Below are 22986 nucleotides of genomic sequence, written 5' to 3'. Positions count from 1 at the left end.
AGCTTGCAAACAGTGCCAGTGGGATTCTTAAGGGTTTTTATGTGGATCAGCCAGAAGACCTGGAAGCTTATGATTGTGAGAAGTAAAGGCATATTTTCTATTAAAATGTCTTAAAATAGCTGTTGTACCATCTTATCAGGTTTATGTGAGCCATGGATCCCTACAGAGAAGGATATTGCTTGGTTTTTCATTGGATGAAAGATGCTATCACCATTGGCACTACACATGGGAGGGATCCTCTTTGTCTAGCAGTGTACTTAATCATACTGAACCCTTAGAAATTATTTGAAATATGCTTTAGTCTTAAAAAATGCATTTATATTGTAAAATGTGCAACAATCCGTGTTTCAAGGGCATTCACCAGGACATCATAGGTTTCTGTGTTAGAAATCCATGAGAATTTGACCAAAAAAGTCAGGCTGTAAGTGAGATTTCTTGAGATGGGAGCAGATGGTCATGCTGAGGGAGAGGGAAATAGGCACTTCATCAATTCTGGACCATGATTTGAAGCTCAGTGAGTAAAGTGGCCTCTTGATTTTAGCTGCTGGCCTCACTCCCTGCTGTGGATGGACATTTCATCCTCAACACCACTCAGCCTGTTTATAAAATGATGAAAAGTAAATCCTGTTTGGAATGGAGGATTAATGTAGTCAAGGAATTGCTGTGAGCAGAGAGGGTGTGCACATATCTGTCTTGTTTCATACTGCAAACCATCACCACAGTGTCTGAGTAATGCACCAACTGGATGAAGAATTGCAAGTTTCTGGCAAATCCAACAGGGGTGTTAATCACTTTGCTTTTGGGGTTATAAAACACAGGTCACACACATACCTGCTCAAAGTCTGGTAGTTAATTTTAGATTTCTCTGTTTGAAAGTTGTTTTTAGTGTTTTTTGTCAGCAACCTGTGCAAGCAATGATGATTTAGTCTTGTAAGGGGTTAGCAGTATTTGATGGAGAGTTATGTTCTAGCTGTTTTCTGACCATCTTTAGAAATGCTTTTCATAGCTGACATCCTCAGCAGACATGTACCCAGGTGAAGTCTAGAACTAGGAAGGATCTTGCACAGCAGGTGGATTCATTCTGGGAGGCAGCTGATAGTTATCTTCAGAAGAAAGATTCCTTCCTTGGGGTTTCTGCAAGGATGGGGAGGTTTTCAAAAGGACCTGTGCTCTTGGTCTGCTGGGTCAGCACATCCTCAGGCTGCTCTGCTTAGAGCCCGATTCCAGCTGGCAAATCCCTCTCAGTGGGTGCTGAGCGAGGTCCCCATTCCCTTCCAGGCTGAAGTCTCCTCCCTAGGTGAAATTTTTTTTCATTTTCAAGGGCCACTTCTACTTTAATCAAATGAAAGTTGAGTTCCTTTGGGCCATTAGGCATCTGTGTTCTTCCTCCCAAGAGGACAGTTATTTTGGCAAAAAAAAAGAGATGGAAGATGTTTATCTGCAGAGTTCTTTGGCCAAGTCCCACCTTCAAATTGTAGAATTGTTATTTGGAAGGAAAAGGAAACCTTGAGAGCCAGGTTAGGATGCAGATTGCCTTCATGTGTTCCAAGGCCTGAGGAAATGATCTGCAGAGGGAGCTGGGAGCCTGAGAGCAGCCCTCCAGAAAATCAAAATGTTGGATGGAGATATGCAGAGAAATAGGCAAAGGCAGTGCTGGAGCTCCTGTCCCTCACTGGAGCTTAGAGATCTACCTCTGGGCAGTACATCAGCAGCTCCTGCTCACCCAGGAGCCCTGTTGTCCTTGCTGGAGGTGGGTATCCAGCTGAGAGGAGCTTTCTGCTTGTGGTTGTGCATTCCCTTCCTTTTGAGACTCCTGGCAGCTCACAGCTCCCATTAACTTGGTGGCTTTGCTGACTGTCCCCAGGCCACAGAGCCTCCAGGTCTTAGGGGTTTTCACCCCTTCCTAGAGACAGTGGCACCAGGAGTATAGGATTCTAGAGTCAGGAGGAACAATAGAGAAGATGGGAATAGGCTAAGAAGGTCCTTAAAAACACAAATGAAAGTATCATGTCCAGAGAGCAGGTAAAGAATAGTGCATAGCTGGGACCAGTCAAAAACATGGACTGGGAAATGTGCTTTGCAGCAGTGTCAGGGAATGAAAAACACTGGAGAGGAAGAGATTGCAGCAAGTGAAACCGCATGTTTGTGATTCTTCCCTTCTCTTTATTTTATTCCTGATTGCTCCCCTGAGCAGGGTCTCACAGACAGCACAAATGGAAACACAGGTCTTTGTAAACTGTGACCTGCTGTCACCACTTGGCATGGCTGGGGCAAGCAGCAGCCACAGGGATGACTTGTGTGTGTGAGACAGCTGCCACGGGGAGGAAAAGAGCTTTCCACCTTCAGGTGGGCTTCTGACAAAGAGTAAATGGATGGGGAGGGGGAAGCAGCTCAAAGCAGAGGAGAAAATAGGGCGTAGAAACAAAACCAGAAATGCAGACAAAGAGACACTGAGTAACAATTAGACTAATGTGAGATTAAGTGTTTTAACTGTTCACACTGCGTGATTAAGTACTGTGTGATTTGATGACTCCAGTTTTCTGCTCAGAAGTCTAATTATGCCTGTCAAAAGCAAAATGACATTCTAGAAAGAGAGGGTCACCTGCCCCACCTGTATCTGGTATGGAGTTAGCAAAGCATAGTTCAACAGTCTCTTAATCAAAATGGTAACAGAGTTGTGTCTGAACTGAGCACACACATGGCTGATGCAATGTTAACTGCTCAGATTTTGTATATTGGATTTCAACAGTGTGACTTCACTGGTGGTATTACAGGCCTGGTTTGAGGCCACCAAAACCTGTCTGCCCCCTGGGGATTCTGCTTGACTCGTTCCTTATGGTGTCACCAGAACCAGCTCAGAGGTCTGACACCAGCAGCGTGTGGACCAGCTCAGGTGTGAATAAAGACAAGAGGTTTGGTTATTTTATCTTCTAAATATCTGCAAGTGTGTGTCCTTGGAGTAAGAACTGACGCTTTCCTGCCCATTCCAAATGACTTCTTCCACTTGGTTATACGTTTCAGAAAGATAAATATGGTGTCAGAGAGACATTCCGTGGTGTCTGGTGTCTCTGGGGGTTTCTGGCTGGTTTCTTGGCAGTGTTTGTGCCTCTCAATGTGCCCATTAGTTGGTGTGAAGCCACACATGGAAGTCCAAATGTATTCTGGGCATATGGATTCATGTTTGTTTTCTCCTAAACATTTCCAAAGTATTTTTCACAGTGTATGCTGGTAGCTGGTGCCAGCCTGAGCATGTTTCCAAGCTAACTCCAACCCCCTTGGAAATCCTCAAAACTTCTTAAACAAATTCCATTGGTATTGCAAACTTTGGCTTCCAGTCCTAGGTCAAAGGTGGATTTTCTCTAAGTGTGAAAACAGCATTTCCAGTCATACTTCAGAGCTATGTGAGTGAGGAGAAATGTACATTTTTTTGTGTTCTTGAAGTTCATGATTTCATAATGAAAAATGGCTGAAGTTAGAAGGTTAATAGAAACTCAGAGCCACAGCATTAACTCAGCAGGTAGCTTCCTCCCTCTTACCATCCTGTTGAGAGCACACAAATGCCCTCCTGGCTGGAGGAAATAATTATTTGCATCAAATTGGTTGTTATTTTAAAATCCCACCAGAACACAGAGTAACCTGATAATGCAGTAATTCACAAGTTGAAGTATAACTAGATGGATAAAGCAATAAAACAGGGCAAAAAGACTAGGACAGGATGCTGTCAGGTTGGTACTCTGATGCAGTTTGGATTTGAACTTCAAAGGCCACTGTGCAGGAGAGTGTGACACATTAGAAGAGACATAATTGATAAGGACCTGTGCAATTCTAGGTTTTAAGCTAAAGCACAAATTAGGAATTGTATAGGAACATCTGTGCCTGCATTTGTGTTGCATTCAGAATTGAGACATTCTGTAAATTTTATTCCAAATCCAGCTCTTGAGGGATCACCAGATCGCAGATGGTAAGACCCGTGAGAATGTGTACATTCATCTAGAAATGAACTTCTAACCTCATCAGTTTGTGATTCTGATCACATCACCAACTACTTTCCCAGCATTTCCTACTTGTTGTACTCAGCATCTATGAAGCACTGATACACTTGCAATTTGTGACAAGGCATTGGATTTATTGATGCCACATAAAGCTGAGGTAATGATAAAAAAGAAAGAGCTGATGTCTGTTTCATGATGTATCATAAATGAATGCATCACCCCAGTTAAGCAGACAATAGGCAGGAGTGAATGCTGTAAAATCACACCCCTTGCTTTGTAAATCCTTTTTTTTGAGAAGCCAGACACTGAGTCACCTCAAAGGCTGAGCTGGAGAATATGTTCTCCCCACACACATGCTCCACCCAGATCAAAACTGAAACAAAATTTGGTGACCTAGGGATCCTCCAGCATCATCCTGACAAGCTCTATTGGCTGATGCTCTTTAGGAGTGTTACAGCTTTCATTTATTGATTCAGCTTTATTCATGGGGAGCAACACAGCTTTCAGCACAGCAGAGAAGTGGATGTTACCAGAATGCCCTGTGTCCATCACCACTAAGGCTGCATTTAGCACCATTTATTTTAGTCTTCATCTAATAGCTACCTTTCATTCTAAATACCTTGAATTAATTAGATGTATTGCTTAGGAAAAAATGAGTCACCACGTGTGACTTGTATGTGTGACTTGGCTACATAAAACATTAGAAATCTATAGAACTGTAGTTTATAAGCCACTTGGTTAGAAAACATTTTCTAGAATGCCGTGAAACAGCCTATTTTTTCATACTGATTTCTTCTTAATGGCATGAGTGGAAACCAGGAATTGACAAAGAGAAATTTTGCTATCAATGTCCTTTGAATTACATTTATTAACTCCTGCTTTCAAAGTATTTTTATTCCCATTTCTGCTTCATCGTGACTTGCAAGAAGTCAGTGGGCAGTGGTAAAACCTAGCTAGAATAATGGAAAAATAACCACATGTCATTGCAATATTGCTCTTTAGCCCTACTGTTCCCACAGCTAGACATGCATTTATTTTACATGAAGGATTTGCTGTCTTTTAATGCTAATTGCTGCTTCTGACATTAATATTGTGCTTGTTGCTGTCTGAAATACTGGTGTTGTTAACCTCCAAGCTCTGTTGCAGGACAGTGCCACAGTGACATATTTAAAAAACATAAATTCTTTCTGCAGTGGTTATTAGGGATTTTAAACCATGGAAAGATTCCAGTCTTCCAGCCCTCCAGTGCCTATAACACCCTTAAAAATCTTTTAGACGTATATTTTTAATATATTTAGCTATCTGAAGATACCCAGGAGGAAGTTTGAAAGCACTTTGATGCTTTTTTACTGTAGGAAGTTACTTGCATCATATGGTACCTAATAATCTTTAGAAGTCTGATCCTTGGCTGCTAAGAGTTTTTTTTAAAAGTATACTTCCATACCATGAGAAAAGAGGGAATTGCAGCTTATAGACTTTTTTTCTGGGCAAGCAGTTGCAAGTATAGAGCTGGCTTCTGGTTTAAACTCCCCTATTACCTCTCCAAAGGCACTCTGGGGACATTTGTGAATCCGGGTTTCTCTCTCCTAAAAATAGAAACCTATACATAGGGTCCCTATGCTCCACACTGATACATGTAGCAGGAATAAATGAACTACACTATTTAATTTTTAATTAGACCCCCTTTATGATATCCTTTGTAAAACTGGGGAGATTAAGCTTCTCAAACTTATTCTCACCTGGTCAAAAACCAATTAGCTGTTACACACAAGAAAAATGCATCCTTATTAACAAGGATTTCTGCTAATTATATTGTTCTGGTTGAATGAATTTTCTACCACTCAATGTATTGAGTTCAAGTCAACTTTGGACTCTATAGTGATGCTGCCAAGACATGAATCCAGCCAAGTGAGACCCCCAGCAGTCTTGCTTGATTAAAGATTCCAAGATTTGGCCCAGCTGAATTGTTCCATTATTAATTTGCCCATTGCTGGAAGGTTTGTTTTCCTATTCTCTTCCTCTGCTTCTTTCCTGAAGACCACATGCAAAGCAAACCCAATAGCAGTGAAAGTAGAAGACTTTTTTTTGTCCCTGGGATCTGGGAAGATTGAAAATAAGCCAGGCTTGAACATCAGTAGCCTTCACTTCAGCTTTGAAGTGGCAGGTTCAGTTACGGATGGCTGGGGCTGTGCTCTCCTCTGTCATTTACCAGCTGTGCAGTGGAGCGGTGCTAGGACTTCCAGGAGTCCCACTGCTTTCACACAAGTGTCAGGAGAAGTGGATCTGCCTTTGAGTTTGGTTTTCTACGCTCTGTGATTGAGGACAGTAACTCATAATGAACATGGAGTGGTGAGGTCTGTCCTCTGAGATGGATCCTCTGCTTTGCAGGGCTTTCCCACTTAGTCTTTTATGGTACAGGATGTCTCTGACTCACCCGAGGGCTATTGGCACTTCCCAAAGGCAAGTGGGGGAGCAGTCTTCTGTGTAGGAGTGTCCTAATACAGTGAGGATGAGACGTGGAAACCTGCCTAGACTCTTACTTATCCTTCTGTCTCAATAGAGAAAGTTAATTGGCTTCCCAGTTGCTTGGTGGGAAATAGGGGGTTTTCTGACAGGTTGCTACTGATGAGTTTGTCATGTGTCTTGTGCCTGCAGACTGAGTACTTCGGTCAGAGTCACTGCCTGGGTGCCAGCTGAGGATTGCCCAGGAGCCCCAGGAAAGCTGTGCTCCAGCATCCCAGGCTGCCAGGCTTCCCTGCCCCCTGGACACGTGGCCCTGGCCCAACCAGGTGGGCAAGGTGCAGGCAAACATTGCCAATGAACAGCGGCCCAAGTGACACAAACACATTGAGACCTGATCAAAACTCAAACCCACACCTGCTGGGAGAAGCAAAGTGGCTGTTACTGTACTCCCTGCACACATAGGTCTCTGACCCATTTTGGAGCGCATTTGCTGTTCCTCACTGCAGGAGACACCTGCAGCTGGGCAAGTGACACTGTTGGCCGCTAGCATGGCACTGAGGAACCGTAATCTGCTTTAATTGTCACATGCACATCCATTCTGATGAGATTCAATCAAAGCTTGTGATTTTCTAGGCTGCCCAGCAATAATCAGCAGAGATGAGCATGCAGAGGACGACTCAGCTTTGTTGGGGGACAAGAAATTTATGTTCAGGATGTCATTTGTGCTTGGTTGCCCATGTTCTTTTCTGCTTCTCTTGTGAAGAAAGTGTGGTTTTGAAGCATAAACCTCTTTGGATTTGACTATAGAGCATAACCCTGCTTCCTGCTGTGAGCCAAAGTGTCTTTTTTGTTACATCAGTATTTTCTGAGTACATAAACCATCTCTGCCTTTATGCTTTTACTTGTCCTTATCATCAGCAGTTCAGCTCCACCTCACCCATATGCATTAGCTTTTAGAGTAACCCAATAAATACAGATGCTGTAAAAGTCACAGCTGAGAGTCCCAGCTCTGTCACATCTGGGTGACAACTACATTTGTTCCCCAGATGGTGGAATGAAATACCTGGCTTTGTTATATCTTTCAACTCTGTGCTTGTCTGAATAGGCATTTTTCCATGCTCCTGTACCTATGCAGGTGTGTGGGTGCTATAGCATTCTCCCTTCATTAGTATGTATTCAAACCAGTGAAGGAGATAGCAGTAGACAGCAGAACCCCTGTGTCTGTGTCAAATGGGTATTTCAAGGATGGCAGGGCTTTCTTTTCAGAGGTGGACTGTCTGCTGCCAGGTTTCAGATAGAATTGAGTGAATGTGTACACACTGCACTCATCTGAGAGCCAGGAGGCCACACAAAGTGTTACACCTGTTATTCATCTCTTCATTCACTGGAAACTAATAAGATCTTCTCATTTTGTGAGGCAACATGCAAGGATAGATGCTCTGACTGCAGCCAGATCACCCTTGCAAGAATGTCAGTCTTCCTGTTTTTCATGGGTTTTGCAAGCAGAGCCTGCTTTTATGCTCATGAACCACCTCCAGAGCAACCCACCTCAGCCCAGGAGCTGCTCACTACCTTTAGCTGCACGTGGCTCCTCAGCCTCCCAGGCAAGGGAGTGGGAATCATCCCTAATTACTGGCTGCATGTAAATCCACAGTCATCCACACTGCAAAAACAAGACTGCTGCCAAGAACTAAAGGACGGTACACTGTTTTTGTCTGAGATAAATCCTTGCAGATATTGCTTTTATCTTTTTCACTTTTAATGATTAATTAGTCATTAATATTTGTTTTGATGTGTTTCATATTAAACAGCCTGGAGGCTTTTACTCAAGCTTTGTAAGCCTTTTTACCACTGCCACTTGTGATCCACTGATTGGAAACCGTCATTCTCATGGTTTGGCCTGCTTCTTGTGGAAGTCAGGGATATTTCTGAAATGGCACTGACAAGGGGATATTCCTGTTCTTGAATGGGCTGCCAGATCTGCAGGAATACAAGCATTCCAGAAGGTTTTTTGGACCCAGTCTTCACATTAGAGTAGAAAGTTTTAGTAATAGAAGACCCAGAGACTGAATTTCACAGAATTCACAGAATTCAGAATTCACAGAATCACTAGATTGGAAGAGACCTTCAAGATCATCGAGTCCAACCCAGCCCTAACACCTCAACTAGATCATGGCACCGAGTGCCACATGCAGGCTTTTTTTAAACACATCCAGGGATGGCGACTCCACCACCTCCCTGGGCAGACCATTCCAGACCATTTTCATTTCCATGAAAATCTTTTTCCTAATATCCAACCTATATTTCCTTTGGTGCAGCTTAGACTGTCCTCTCATTCTGTCAGCTGCTGCCTGGAGAAAGAGACCAACCCCCATTTGACCACAACCACCTTTCAGAGAGTTGTAGAGAGTGATCAGGTCACCTCTGAGTCTCCTTTTCTCCAGGCTAAACATCCCCAGCTCTCTCAGTCATTCCTCACAGGATTTGTGCTCCCAGCCCCTCACCAGCCTCGTTGCCTCCTCTGGACTCGCTCCAGCATCTCAACATCCTTCCCAAACTGAGGGACCAGAACTGGACACAGAACTCGAGTTCTGTGGCTTCACCAGTGCCAAGTACAGGGGAAGAATGGCCTCCCTGCTCCTGCTGGCCACGCTATTCCTGATCCAGGCCAGGGGCTGTTGGCCTTCTTGGCCCCCAGGGCACACTACTGGCTCATGTTCAGCTGCTGTCACCAGCACCCCCAGATCCCTTTCTGCCTGGCCACTGTCCAGCCACACGGTCTCCAGCCTACAACATTGCAGGGGGTTACTGAGGCCAAAATGCAAGACCCAGCACTGGGATGTATTAAACTTCATCCCATTGGACTCTGTCCACCCATCCAATGGCCCATCCATCCATCCATCCATCCATCCATCCATCCATCCACCCATCCATCCACCCATCCATCCATCCATCCTTTCCAGGTCTCCCTGCAGAGCCCTCCTCCCTTCCAACACACCTACACATGCTCCCAGCTTAGTGTTGTCTGCAAATTTACTAATGTAAGACTTAATACCCTCATCCCTGTCCATCAAAGTATTGAACAGACCTGGCCCCAGCACAGACCCCTGAGGGACACCACAGGTCACTGTGGATCCAGCCCCACTCACCACCACTCTCTGGGCCCGGCCATCCAGCCAGTTCCTAACCCAGCACGGAGTGCTCCTGTCCAAGCCGAGGGCTGACAGCTTTTCCAGGGAATGCTGTGGGAGACAGTGTCAAAGGCCTTGTTGAAATCCAAATAGGCACATCCACAGCCTTTCCTGCATCCATCAAGTGGGTCACCTGGTCATAAAAGGAGACCATAAACATTACCTACCCCTCCTAAACCCATGCTGGCTGGGTTCTTTCCCTTGAACAGCTGCTGAGCAGCATTCACCTGAAAATTCTTGAGATGAGTGAGCAAATGGCCAGTACCTAAATCTAGGTGTGTGATCCAGTAATCACTCACGGTTATTCTCAAAGTACCTAAATTAATTTGTTACGTTTATGGGAGGTTAAAAGTTCCACCAGTACTTGGTGAAAACCTGTGAATCTGTGCTGAAAATTTTCAGCTTTTGTCTGAGCTCTGTTGTGAACTCACTAGGAAGTGTAACACGAGGTAGGGCAGGGATCAGAAATTTCAAGGTATATGTGGGTAGGTTTTGTCACAGCCAGTTAGTGCTACAGCTGATTAACTACACAGCTCAGGTTTCCACCTGTGGAATGTCTCTACTTGATTTTATCACAGCAAAATCTCATGCGAACATTTTATGATACATAAGGCCGGGATTTGATATAGAGGACATGCAGTGATAGGGAAGAAAGGCCATTGAAATGGATGGAAATATTTCTGGGTTTTCACTGCTAAGTAACAGGTTATAGAGGTGATGGGTAGGATCTGGAAAATGAAATGGAGAGAGGTCAAGTTATATAATCATGAGACAAGGTGTCCTGACACCTCCCTGTCCTTTCTCCTCCATGTAGGCCCCAGTGGAGGCAGCTGCACTGACAGCAGAATCACTCAGCATCCTGCTAGGACACTGGATCTGGACAAATCCCATCTTGGCCCATTGCTTTGCATACAGAATATTAAATGCCTAATTTAAATGTTAAAGTGTGAAAAAAATAAATTGGAAACCATGTGAATTTTAAAATCATCACTCTTGTAAGGCTAATAGAAGTAGGTCATTTGGTGGGCATCCCTCTCCTGAATTTTGACTGTTCCTACTTCCTTCAGACACCTGTTCTGAGCCACTTGTTGCTTGCTACCAACACTGGAGCTTTTTGTCACGTCTCCTCTTCAGCCACAGCTGAGGGAAGGTTATGAAGTGACTCATCCCCCCATGTTTACTTTTGTGTACCATCTTCTAAGGTATCCAGGGTCTTTCTCCTCTAGCTGGTTTCCCAAAGCAGACCAAATTAACCTGACAGAAGCATGGAGATCTTAAAGATATTAGTGAAGGCCTTAATTTCCTTCCTGTGTTGTGAGCAGTCTGTGTTTTGACGCCCCCACATGACCCCAAAGTTCAGCTCCTTGTCTTCCAGCCACAGAGATGTAACTAATTTGGCCAGGCAGTCAGCATATGGGCACTGAACCATCTGGCTTTGAGCTGGAATTAGCTGTCCCTTGCCCAGTTGCTAGATCAAGCAAGGCAAGATGTGTAATGTGGGTGGGAACAAAAGGGATACAGTGGTAGGAGATCAGAGGAGGTCAAAAAACACTGTCTGGCATGGGGACATAGTACCATTTATATGTTACAGCTCATAAAAATGAGCTCTCATTTTAGTGCAAGATACCCTTGCACTATATATTCAGTATATTCAGTACTGAATCCAGCAAACCTCCTCCAGCTCTTTCCAACAGGCAAATTAAGGATATAACTTCAAAACACGCCTGCAATATAAGAGTAGTGTAATATGCATAAGTGTATATAGTGTAGTATATAAGAGCAGTAGGAGAGAAAAAACAGATGTTTTGGATTTGCAGACTCTGTAGAGCCATCTTTGCTGAGAAACTGACATCTGCCTGGTTTTGTTCACATCTGTGCTCTGTGTCTGAACTGGGGCTTCTCTAAGTTTTGCATTATTTGCATGTGTGCTTGTGAGTGAGAGAGGGGGAGACTTGCTGGCCTGAGGTGATGGGGATCAAAGCCCATTCTGCAGCCACAGAAGCTGTCACCCCTCCTGGACCATGTTCTTGTTGGCTGTGGTGGGAGGACATTGTGGGGGATGTGAAGTAGTAGAAATTGATCTCAGGGTCATTAAACCTTCCACCTTTCTTCTAAAGCCGTCTCCAGGGGTGCCCACTTCAGGGGAAGGTGGTGGACTTGGTGACATCAATCTGGTAGCCTCTTACAGTTTGGACCCTTGAAAATCAACCAGACATGTACAATGTGAGGCACCACACTGTGTTCCCTCCCTTTCACATCCCAAACATCAGCAACAGTGTGGCCAGCAGGAGCAGGGCAGTGGCTGTGCCTCTGTACTCTGCACTGGTGGGGCTGCACCCCCAATCCTGGTGTCAGTTTTGGGCCCCTCATACTAGAATGGCACTGAGGTAAGGCAGTGGAAATCCCATGCACAGCATCAGTATTACAATGGTTTTTAGGAGCAGGAATGGTGGGCAGAGCTCTGCTGCAGCCAGCCAGCCATTTCCAGGACAGCCACCAGTTTCTTTCCCCATACCAGCCCCTGCCATCTCACCCTGCCCCGTTCCCCTCTTAGCAAAATTGCCACAGTTTCTCCTTGAGATCAAGATGGCTTGTTCCCATGCATCCTCGTGTCTTCCGAGCCATCATGAAGCTTTTTTGGATTTTCTTTCAAGTGGAAAGCAATCTGATCTGATCACTCCCTGTGAGCAAGTGTGAGACTATCCTACTATCTGTTGAAATTATTGACTCATTTCAAACAAATAAGACAGCTAAGTAGAAGTAAGTTTGCAGTGTCCTCCACAGCAGACACTGTGATTTAAACACTTCCTTTGGCCAACTGGTGAATTCATCAACCCTCATGCTGCTGGCAAAACTCTCTCCAGGGTATGTGTGGGAATAATGGAACATTGATTCTCAAAGACATTTGGTTACTCAAAGCCACGAATCCTTACAGACTCACGCTTTGTTAGTTCTGGCTTTTGCAAAATTATTCGTGCTTTCTGGTGGCATTTTACCCATGACACGAGCTGCTCGTGGAGGTGCAGCATTAAATGTCACGTCTTGCAAATGTAACACTGACTTGGAAAGAGTTGTTGTGGGGGGGACCTGCCCTACTTAAGCAGCTCTCATGTTTGCCCAAGGTTTTTGTACGGTATTCTTCTAACTGATCCTGGTTTCTGGTGTTAAATATGATAGGTATTAATGTAAGTGATTCAATCGTGGTTTGTAGCTGGGGTGTTTCATGTGCTCTCATGGCAGATCAGCAGCCAAAGCAACAGCAAAATCTGGGTTCTCTGCTTTTATCTGTGCAGAGTGCAGCCCCTCTAATTAATGATCCATGGCAGTATGCAGCAGGTTTAATGACAGCTCTTTGGCCTCTGGGATGGTCAGGAGCCAGCAGAGATGTACAGAAAGCTCAGTCATTAAAGGATTTAGTTTCCCTTATTGTACATCAACTTCCAAATTTTAATCCCTTCTTAATTGATTCTTAAAAGTGATCTTCAGCCAAAGCCTATGGAATACGTTCATTTTTAGAATTTTTTTTGGCCAACATTGGAGTGAATACTGTCCATTAGAGCTAGATCTGGACCTATGGGGGCTTGTGCACTTCTGGTGGCAGTGAGTAGGACATGGTGTCTCTGTGCCAGTCAGTGGCAAGGGAGGATTTTAGCTTCACTGGGGTGCCATGCCATGTGCTCATCACCACTCCAGTGCAGCAGCACAGCCCGTTTGGCGTGTTTGGGGCTCTGCTGCACATCAAGCACTCTTTTGTCAGCCCTTGTTTGCACAGCTGCCATGCCCAGAAAAAGTCCTTGGTTGCCCAGTTCAGTTTGATCCTTTGGCTGGCCATCTGTTAAAATATTGTTCAAGTGCAACATTGCCTTCATTCATTTGTATCATTGACACCTTTGTAAGAGCACATGGCAGAATCATAGACTGAAAGTGTGGAGGGGAAGCTTGATAATTTTACATGGTTGCATCAAGCCCCAAGGTTTGTGTCTGCCTGAGGCACAGCATCCAACCCAGAGCTGCTCTGAACAGGGGGAATCCATCCTTTCTTTTCATAGTTTCATAGTTTCTTTCTCACACTAAACTTTTCTTAGTTTATTACCAGGTTTAATCCCTCTTTATGTTCTTTTTTATACTCTTAAATTTGATTCTCACTCCTAGATTTATTTTCCTCTTCTTTTTCCCGTGGATTACGGCAATACATGAAACTTGTAGGGTGAAAAGTCCTGAGTCTAGAAAGGAATTATCTTCTCTTTATTAGTATTTTTATTTCTAGACATCTTCTAATGTCTAATGGCCTCAGAATATTCCTGAAATTGAACAAAGCAGTGGTAGCTGGAAGTAGCACCTGCCCTTTGTGCCACAGATGGAGGAATTTTAGGGACACATTGGGATATAGGAGATGCAAGCAGCACATGGGGTTTGCCAGGATGGAGGGGGAACATCAGGAAAAATAGCAAATGTGATGAAAGGGAGGCTGAAAGGGTGGCAAGGGCAATTTGCCTCAGTTCATATCAATTTGTGTAATCGGATCTAATTTGCTTTAAGCAAGTCCATGCTTTGATGTTCACTTTCAGGGCTTTTTTTCTTTCTTTGGAAACAGGTAATGGGAACTGCTGTCACCCCAGCCCATGTCCATGTCCCCTCTGGTACAGCCCTAATATTGCACTATCACATACCCCAAAAGCATCAATGAGCTGCTTTGTGCAGAGCTAATCAGGCAGATTTATCTATTGCAGGGTGGGAGCCACATGTTGGGAAGGAAGGAGTCTGGAGAGGGAGGACAGAAGGAAGAAAAGGTCTGCAGAGAAGTGGGGTTAAGATTCTCTCACTGAGATAGGAAAGAGAAGGAACTGAAATAATATGGCCCATTGATTAAGATATTACTCTGGGATTGAGGAATCCTGGCCTTCTCGGCTCCGTTCTCTCTTGTGATTACAGAAAAACTTGTAGTTTTTCTGCATAATGCTTCCCCTTCTGTAAAGTAAGAGCAGCACCTTATAAAATAATAAATCCTGTCAGGTCTTGAGTAGATCAGACAGTCCAGTGAGTATTTCTGCAGGGCTGCACTCAGGCATTTGGAGGCTTAGCAGAATGAATCCTCTGAACCTTTGAGACTCGCTTGGTGCTCCTAGAAGGGGATAAAAGTGGAGTTAATTAACCCATCCCCAAATCCCTCCTGATCTACGACCAGCAAGTAGCTGCCACTTCACACTGCTTTCCTTGGCTCTTGATGTACCCAAGCATCCCTGCAAACCAGAAGTGAGTGTCTGCTTGTTACTCATGTCTGGCACTGCTGATCTGCTTGCAGAGGAGTGGGACAAATTTGCTCCATCCCCACTGGACTTTGTGGTACCAACAAAACATTGTGATGATGCCACACCTGCTTGCCCAAACCTCAGAGTGTTATTGAATTGAGCATTGTTCATCCTTGAAGGATTAATTATTGTGTATCAGGGCTGTAAGTGATTGCATATTTATGCTTTAAAGGGGAGAAAGGAGCTCATGGATTTCTGTGCATTTCTGGAGTGAGTGGCAGAGGAGCTGCTGCTGGCAGCAGTGATCTCTGCTGGGAACCCCATGGCTGCTCTGGTCCAGCTCCAGCAACACAACCCCCAGATTTGTCTAAACTGTGGGCTTCATGCCAAGTAATCTCTACCTTGTTGATTTTTTAACTTTGAATTCTATTTTCTTTTTAATAGCTTGTCATTTGAGAGTTCCTCTGAGCAGAGAAATGTTGTGCAGGACAAGCTGCTTCACTTGCAGGTGTGCAATGTGCACTTTGCCAGGGATATTAAACACTGCATAACACCATGACTGGGGCCCTTGCTGGGGAGGTTGAGACAAAGGGGAAGAAAATGCATCTTCCCCTCTAACCATGCTGCTGGGGTTCAGCAGCCACCAGCAGTTGGGGTGGCTGATATGTACAGACACCACCTTCCAAAGGGACATCGTGCTCCAAACACCATCATCCCTATGAGGTATTGCTCCTTGTGTCCTTTGGGGGTGATTCAGCTCCTTCAGCTGTCTTCTCCCACATTACACCTCATATTTGCTGTCTTCCCACATGCTCATGTCCTGCATCTGATTTCAGAGGGGGGCAGATGGGCTCAATACAGAGGACCCTACTGGGGTGGGATTAAACCTTTTCTCCCTGTTCTCTGAGCACTGAGCAGGTTTATCTGCCCTGCCTTCAAGGGCACAGGGCTGATGCCCATTTGGTTTGCAAATCAGGGAGGGGAGAGGGCCTTGCGGCAGCCCCGGTGCTCAGTGTTGCATCTCTGATGAGTTCTTTCCTGGTCTCTGCCTGCCTGGCTATTGGCTGTGGGTGACCATGTGTGTGTGGTGAGGCTGCTTTGGGGGACCTCTGAGCTTCTCCAAAAATAGGAATGCAAAGCATTAGTGTATGCATGGTGGAAACCATACCACAGACCAAACTGGAGGCTTTAAACGTAATGGCAGATTGATTGTGTTAAACTGCCATCATCATGATGGTTGGAGGAGCACAAAGGATCATGTGAATGTATGTTGTGCATAAAGGAAAATGGATAAATAAATACAATAATTTTCATTAAAAATCACTAATTGCTTGAAATGTCATTTCTAGCATACCTTCAACTAAATTAAACAAGGCAAACCTGCCCTTGTCCTAACTAACCCGTAAGGGAGCAGGCACTAGACCTGCACAACAAAATTAATGCTTCCAAACATTTGCTGTGTAAAGCCAAGTGGGTGGCATATTGGTTTCTTGTTGCAAATATTAAGAATTTAATTTACGTTGCAATCTACCTGGAAATTTTGCTAAAGTATCATGGGATTTTCCAGCCATTTAGGTAGAATGAAGAGCCAAGTCATGTGTTTGTTGCTCTAACATCCTGCAGTGTATTACATTTGAGTTTGCTTATTGTTGATGTTAAATTTCCTGTGTGTGAAAGCCCTTGCATGAACACAGCTTTTGATGACTGATTATGGGCATAAATTCAGGTCAGTCATAATATTTCCAGTGAATTCAGAGGAAATTGAATTAGTCTGCATGCTTGCAGGAAAGATCCTGCTGGGTACAAGGGACCTTCTGCTCTCCACGTCATCACACAGGTGTTAGGACGCTTGTGACCATAGAGGATAAGATCCTGACACATGATTAAGCATCTTAATTAAGCTACTTGGACCTTGAAGCATGTAGAGAGTTTTGCATTTGCTGACAATGCGTGTTTACTTTCCTTCTGAACATACCCATCTGTTGCTTAATGAGTGGCCTCTTCTTAGAATTTTCCATCTTTCTCTTGCTCTTAAAATATTGCCTGGAATTGGTGTAATTAATGTTCTACCCTGGGATTGCACTGGGGTAGTCTCTTCAGGGTTTGCACAAGTTAAATATATCCTTTGCAAATTATTTGTAAACATTTAAGGGACAAACCCATAGAGGCACTGCTGAAGTAGCTAATTAGATGTGTGCTTGTAGAGATGATTTTTCTCTTTAAAGCTAGTGTTTTGGCAAGAGGCTTGGTGGGAATGGTGAGGATGTAGAGCAGCCATGGAGACTCTTGGAGCTGTTGCACACAGTGCTTAATGATGCTGCAGGGAAGTTTGGGCACGGAGACCAGGCTTAATATCAGAGCAGCACGAATTTGGAGGGAAGGAGCTGTCATGGCTGCTGATTCCCTGTGGCAGCTTCTTCACGGGGTCAGATCCCTGCTGACCCCCTGCCAGCCTGCACCCTGCCTGTCACTCCCTTGCACCCTGCAGCAAAGCTATCCTCCAACCAACCACCTTCATTCATCTGACACAGGAACTGTATACCTCTAATGCCTCAGATACTTAACTGCTAAACATTTTGGCTTCAGAGATGATTGAAAGATATTGTTCTGTCTTGGGGAGGCTGAGACAAAGGGGAGAAAAATGCCTCCTCCCCTCTCACCATGCCTGTATTATATTATGAATATATTATATATTAATTATATATTAATTATATATTATGAATAACTCTATTCAGGGCTGTGAAGTACTTTGGACTGCTTACTTTTGTTGAAAGGGCCCTAAAGATCATCTGGTTCTCCCTGCCTTGGGCAGGGACACCTTCCACTAGACCAGGTTGCTCGAAGCCCTGTCCAATCCAGCTTTGAACACTTCAGGGAAGAGGCATCTGCAACTTCCTTGAGCAACTTTTGCCAGTGCCTCACCACCCTCACAGTAAAGATTTCTTTTCCTAGTATCTAATCCAAATGTGCCCTCTTCCAGTTAAAATCTATTATCCCTTGTTCTATCACTACATGTCCTTGCAAAAATTTATGATGTTGAATAAAACACTGACAAGTATTATGTAACTAAAAATAGCTCTATGTTTTGCAGTCATGTGAAAAAAAAATTAGAATCACTATTTCATTCTATCTCATCTTGTATTTTTTCAGGATCAAGCATGAAAATATAGTTGCTCTGGAAGACATCTATGAGAGCCCGAACCATTTATATTTGGTCATGCAGTTGTAAGTAATGAACCTAATGAAGCTTTTATATCAAAGTTGCCAACTCTTCTTGTTCTGGTTTTGTTCTTTAACCCAAAAGATGGGATATGTAAAAGATACTTGGCTTGTGTGCTACAGACTGCAAAATCCCTGGAGGGTGATCAGAACCAGATTTCTAGTTGTGATGTGCTGTGTTGTTGTGAAATTGGGAATTAAATTGTTTTGTGACTAGTCTCACCCAAATCAAACCAGAGGGTTTTGTGAGATCACATCAAAAAAAGAGCAGAACAGACAGAGCAGGGGAGTAAATTACAGCTGAGAAGAGCCAGATGTGCCATAGGGAAGCCTAGAGCATCTGACAGAGGCAGCTCTGGGATTAAATATCTCAGAGGAAGCCCTTGGAGAAAATTCTGGTCCCTTGTCTGTTGGTAAGGTCCAGGCATGGTGATGTTCTCAGAAGTTGTTGTGCTGGCATTGTGGGGAGAATAGCATCCTGTAAATTTTTTGTGTGTTTTTGTAGTCCTACATTTCAGTTCAGAGTGCTGCAAAAGGACTTGCACAGGAACATTAGTGTTGTACAAATTCCAACAAGCCAGCTGGATTGTGGGAAGTACCAATTTTGTGATAAGTTGATTTACAATCCTTACTTTTATTTAATCTCTTTAAAAAATAAATAGATATTATTCTGACTTATTATTAGCTTTTTTAATGTACTGTAACCATAACTTTTATAAAGTCATTGTATCCAGATATTTGGGTTATCTGAAATGTAGTTCTGTAATGAGAGGTGACACAGATTATATCTCAGTATAAATTTCTACTTGCTCACTATTCAACACTTATTAGGGAATTATCCTTCCTGTTATAGCTGTAATTGTAAACCCAGCCAATTAATTTTCCAAAGGCCAAGCATTTAGCTGTTCCAGGGGGACACAGGTTCACTGATGCCCAGCGGGGTGATGCCCAGCTGGAGCCCATCACAGCATTTGGGGTGGCAGCTCCAAGCAGTCCCCAGCCCCAGTGAAGAGCTGTGCCTTGTGTTACAAGGTAGACCAAGAGCAATAAACTGAATGTAGGGAATAACCTTTCTGCACTTTTTTTGGAAAGTGCTGTGTTATCTCAAGGTGGAGAGGACAAGAAGGCCAGGTACTCACCCTCATCTCTTTGGATGTTACATGAAGGAGGGTGCAACCTCTGCATTGTTTCTGAGTTTTCATCAATAGTTAGGCTTGGGGTCAATTGGTATCAAGAATTGGGTGGCAACACTGCAAAGTCCAGGAGGCTCAAAATCCATTTTGCATGCCTCTTTTCATGGATTCCTCTTTGGGAGATGGCATGTATGGATAATATCTTGTTTCCAAGGTAACACCAACTTGTTGATACAATGGCTGTGAACCATCGCACAGCACGAAGTATCTTATCTATTTGTTTACACTTCTGCCCTGATTATTATTAGATTCCCTGTGGGTTTTTCAGCTTCTCATTTTTGTGTATTTCTTCTAAACAATTTCTTCTAATTTTGGCTACATTTAAAACTTGGGTTCTGATATGAAGCAGAAGGGGTTCTGATCAAGCAGCTTTGAGAAAGCCACTTAGATTGCAAAGAAAGAAGGGGTAAAATCAGGGCCACTCAAAGATCAGTATCATGAACACAACAAATCTCAAATCCATATGCCCTTCTCCCTGGGTCATTGCTTGCTAAGTGGACTCTAGCTAATACTTCCCAAGGATTATTTTGTGGTGTGGATAGCATTTTCATTACCAGCCTTTCAAGCACTCCTTGGTATGATGTGGAAAATTCACATTATAGCTCCTGAGCACCTTGCAGCAGCTCCACGAGAGAAGGCTTTTGAAGGCTAACCAAGACTCCCTGTTTATGTTTGTCCTTGAGTGCATATACTCTTACATGAAAGCCGTGCTTGTTAGCAGGCCAGCTTGAAGGATAAATATCACACCTCATTTATTCTGTCAAAGATACGGGCACGTAAATGTCTCAGTGTCTGTGTTGGACTTGGAAAGAAGGGAGGTTAAGAGGCAGCTGTCCATGTCTACTTGACACTTAATTTTTTCCTGCCAGTCCCCACTGGCAGCACTGGAACACTTTCCAAGGTTATGTAGCAGTTAGTGAATCTGCCCTGTGTGTTTCCCAGTATATTCATGGGGAAATAAGATCCCTGGCTTTAGTTTCACCACCTTGTTCTCACATATATTGTATACAAGCCATCACAGAACTGTTCAAACTGACACAATCCTCTCAGTGCAAGGTAGACCAGAAGTCCAGGTTAGAGATTCCTGGATTTGACAGCACAGAATTTCATGTGCTTTCTCAAGGAGTTATACTGTTCCTTAGAAAGGGCTGGGCTGGGCTATTTTCTCTTTATTTATTTTCTCAAAATGCAAGATATTTCAGCCCAGTGCCTCTAAGTTCAACAAGGTTGTGGACGACTCCTTGCTGTCTTTCACTCCAAGAGGTGTGAGGTGGTTTCTGGTGCAGCTGCAAAGCCAAATACAAATGTAGATAATCACTGCCTCTACTGTGATGACTCTGCCAAAATTTTGCAGGCACTATAGAAAAATACTGTAGAACACTTGTCATATTTCCATGAGGATTATGTGCTTTCCAACCATGAAAAAATCTGCTCCTTCCCAAGCTTAGATTTCCTATAGCACTGTTAAGACCTATGCTGGCAACAAAGACAAAAACTAAAATGAAACTGAAAGTTCTGTTCCTTCTGGGTGCTGGGTGAGACTTCCCCAGAGGATACTGTAGAAGATGGGAGGAAATAAATTGCTTTCAGAAGTAGATTTATTGAACTATTTTGGTGTAATAGTGAGCTCTGTTAATGAGCAGTTATAGGATTTTTGGTTGCTGTTGGTGCTATTTTGTAAGAATTATACTACTGTACCTTCTAAATGATCTACCTTATTTCACCTGTCAGTATAGGGAAAGATCTTGATAATCCATTCTGGCTGGTAATGTCAGATACTAATATTTCATCAGCATAATCAGCCTCGATGGGTATTGATGATTCATTTTCTGCATGCTGGAAAATCATGCATAAAAATGGAGTTACATAAACACACGTAATCTTAGAACCATTTAGGTTGGAAAAGGCCTCAAAGATGATTGAGTCCAACCAATTACCTGTCACTGCCAATGCCACCATGTCCCCAAGTGCCACATCTACACATCTTCTAAGTACCTCCAGAGATGGTGACTCCACCACTTCCCTGTGCAGTCTGTTCCTGTGCTTGACAACCCTTTCAGTAAAGAAATTTTTCCTAATAATTCAGTCTAAATGTCTTTTCTGCCTGAGTTTTGTGGTTCCATTTACAAACTCTGTTCCTGACAGAGCTACCTGCGCAGATCAGAGCAGATTTCCAAGGCTTAACTCTGACTTCATCTCTGTTGTTCACCTGCAATGAAGTGTGAAGCAGCAGAGTTTGGTTTCCCTGAGATTCCTGAGATTTCTCTGTAACCTGTACTAGTCAAAGCCACAGGATCTGGGGCTGTTGCTCCTCCAGAAGAATATGAGACCATGTTAAAAATCTATAAAGACAGTAATTTCCTATTTCTCCTTTATTCATCCATATTTCCTTAAAATATGTAGGAACTTAATATTTTTGCTACCTCTACTCTTCTGTCAAAGTTGGTTGAAGTTCACCCAATGGGCCAGAAATTACTAAGGATTGGCAAGTTTGGATAGATAGTCATTTTCTTACTGTCTTTGGAAAAATGGGAAAAAGGCTAAAAATGGGTCTAGGTGGCACCTCCAAAACTTATGGAGCAGCCCAGGGTAGTGTGTAACTAGGTAAGTAATGACAGTAGCTGAAGTAGCTGGAGAAACACCTCTGAGTTTCATTGCAATTTTTTGCAGTCAAGAATATTGAAAAATCCAGAGGAATTCCTATCAATACTAGGATCTAGTTAAAGAAACTGAAAATCCTAGTCCCTGCCTGCTATAGTGTTCCACCTCTTTGGGGCACCTGTGATCTGATCCCCTTGGCAGGACTGCTTTACCTTGATCCTGTCAGCTGCTGTTTCTGGTTCTCCAAAGAAACCAGAGTATTTTCCCTATGTGATGTCTTCTGAGGCTATGGCATCTCTGCTAAGAACAAGGTTTTAGGGTAACATCCTGTTTGACTGAACCCTGAAGTACTTCTCCTTAGCTCTGTAAAAAAAACCCAGCCCAAGCTGAGCTGAAACCCCCAACCCTGAAGCTTTTCCAGCTTGGTCTCTTAACTCTGATGAATTATTCAGATGATTTCTGTCACAGAAAAGCTGAGATGACAGTGGCTCCTTCCTGCCGGGTGCAAGTCACGCACTGAGGAAAGCTCTGCCCACAAGTTTGCAGGCTGAGAGTCCCAGTGTCCCGTTCCTGCTGTTTATCAGCTCTACCCTGCCAGACACAAGCACCTTCTAACCCTGCAGTGCCTCGGGAGGCAGCTCAAGCAGGCAGGTACTGACCAGTGGTAAAATCTGCACAAGTTTTTGTTATTACCGGAACCACTCTGCTTGTGATTTTGCCTTTTAACTGTATGTTTTGCTAATAAGTGAGCAGAGTGCTAAGCTGTGATTAAATGCTGAATTCACTTTGTTTTTTGAAAGCCCAGTGCCTGAGTGCTCTCTGAGAGCAGCCGAGCATGAGCTGTGTATGTAAATGACATTTCAATGAAAATATTCAGCCTCCAAGAAAAACAACAGACAATGGAAGGAAGTGTTGTGTTTGCCAGGTTCCTTACAGAGTCTATCAAGGGCTCGGTGTGTTACAAAACAGCGATCTGCACGCCAAGCCGGTATTGCATCAGGATGTTAATTAAAGCAAAACACAGATCTGCCATGCCACATTCCTTAGGTGAGGCTTATTCCCCTACTTGGGGGGTTTT

General features: G+C 43.7%; 1 protein-coding gene across 3 annotated transcripts in view; it reads left to right on the top strand.

The window, feature by feature from the left end:
* Nucleotides 1-22986, top strand: part of CAMK1D (calcium/calmodulin dependent protein kinase ID) — a 209254-nt gene that overhangs the window by 110267 nt on the left and 76001 nt on the right. For all 3 annotated transcript variants that reach the window (XM_014255191.2, XM_014255190.2, XM_005526051.3), the window contains exon 3: nt 18046-18120. In XM_014255191.2, the coding sequence (XP_014110666.1) occupies nt 18046-18120 (75 nt within the window). The remainder of the gene's footprint in view (nt 1-18045; nt 18121-22986) is intronic.

Source organism: Pseudopodoces humilis, chromosome 5 (genome assembly GCF_049639895.1).
Source record: "Pseudopodoces humilis isolate 2021_Gansu_Grassland_sample_001 chromosome 5, ASM4963989v1, whole genome shotgun sequence".
Taxonomy (NCBI): Eukaryota; Metazoa; Chordata; class Aves; order Passeriformes; family Paridae; genus Pseudopodoces; species Pseudopodoces humilis.
Note: the sequence above shows the minus strand (reverse complement) of the source record. Positions and strands in the feature narration are given on the sequence as shown.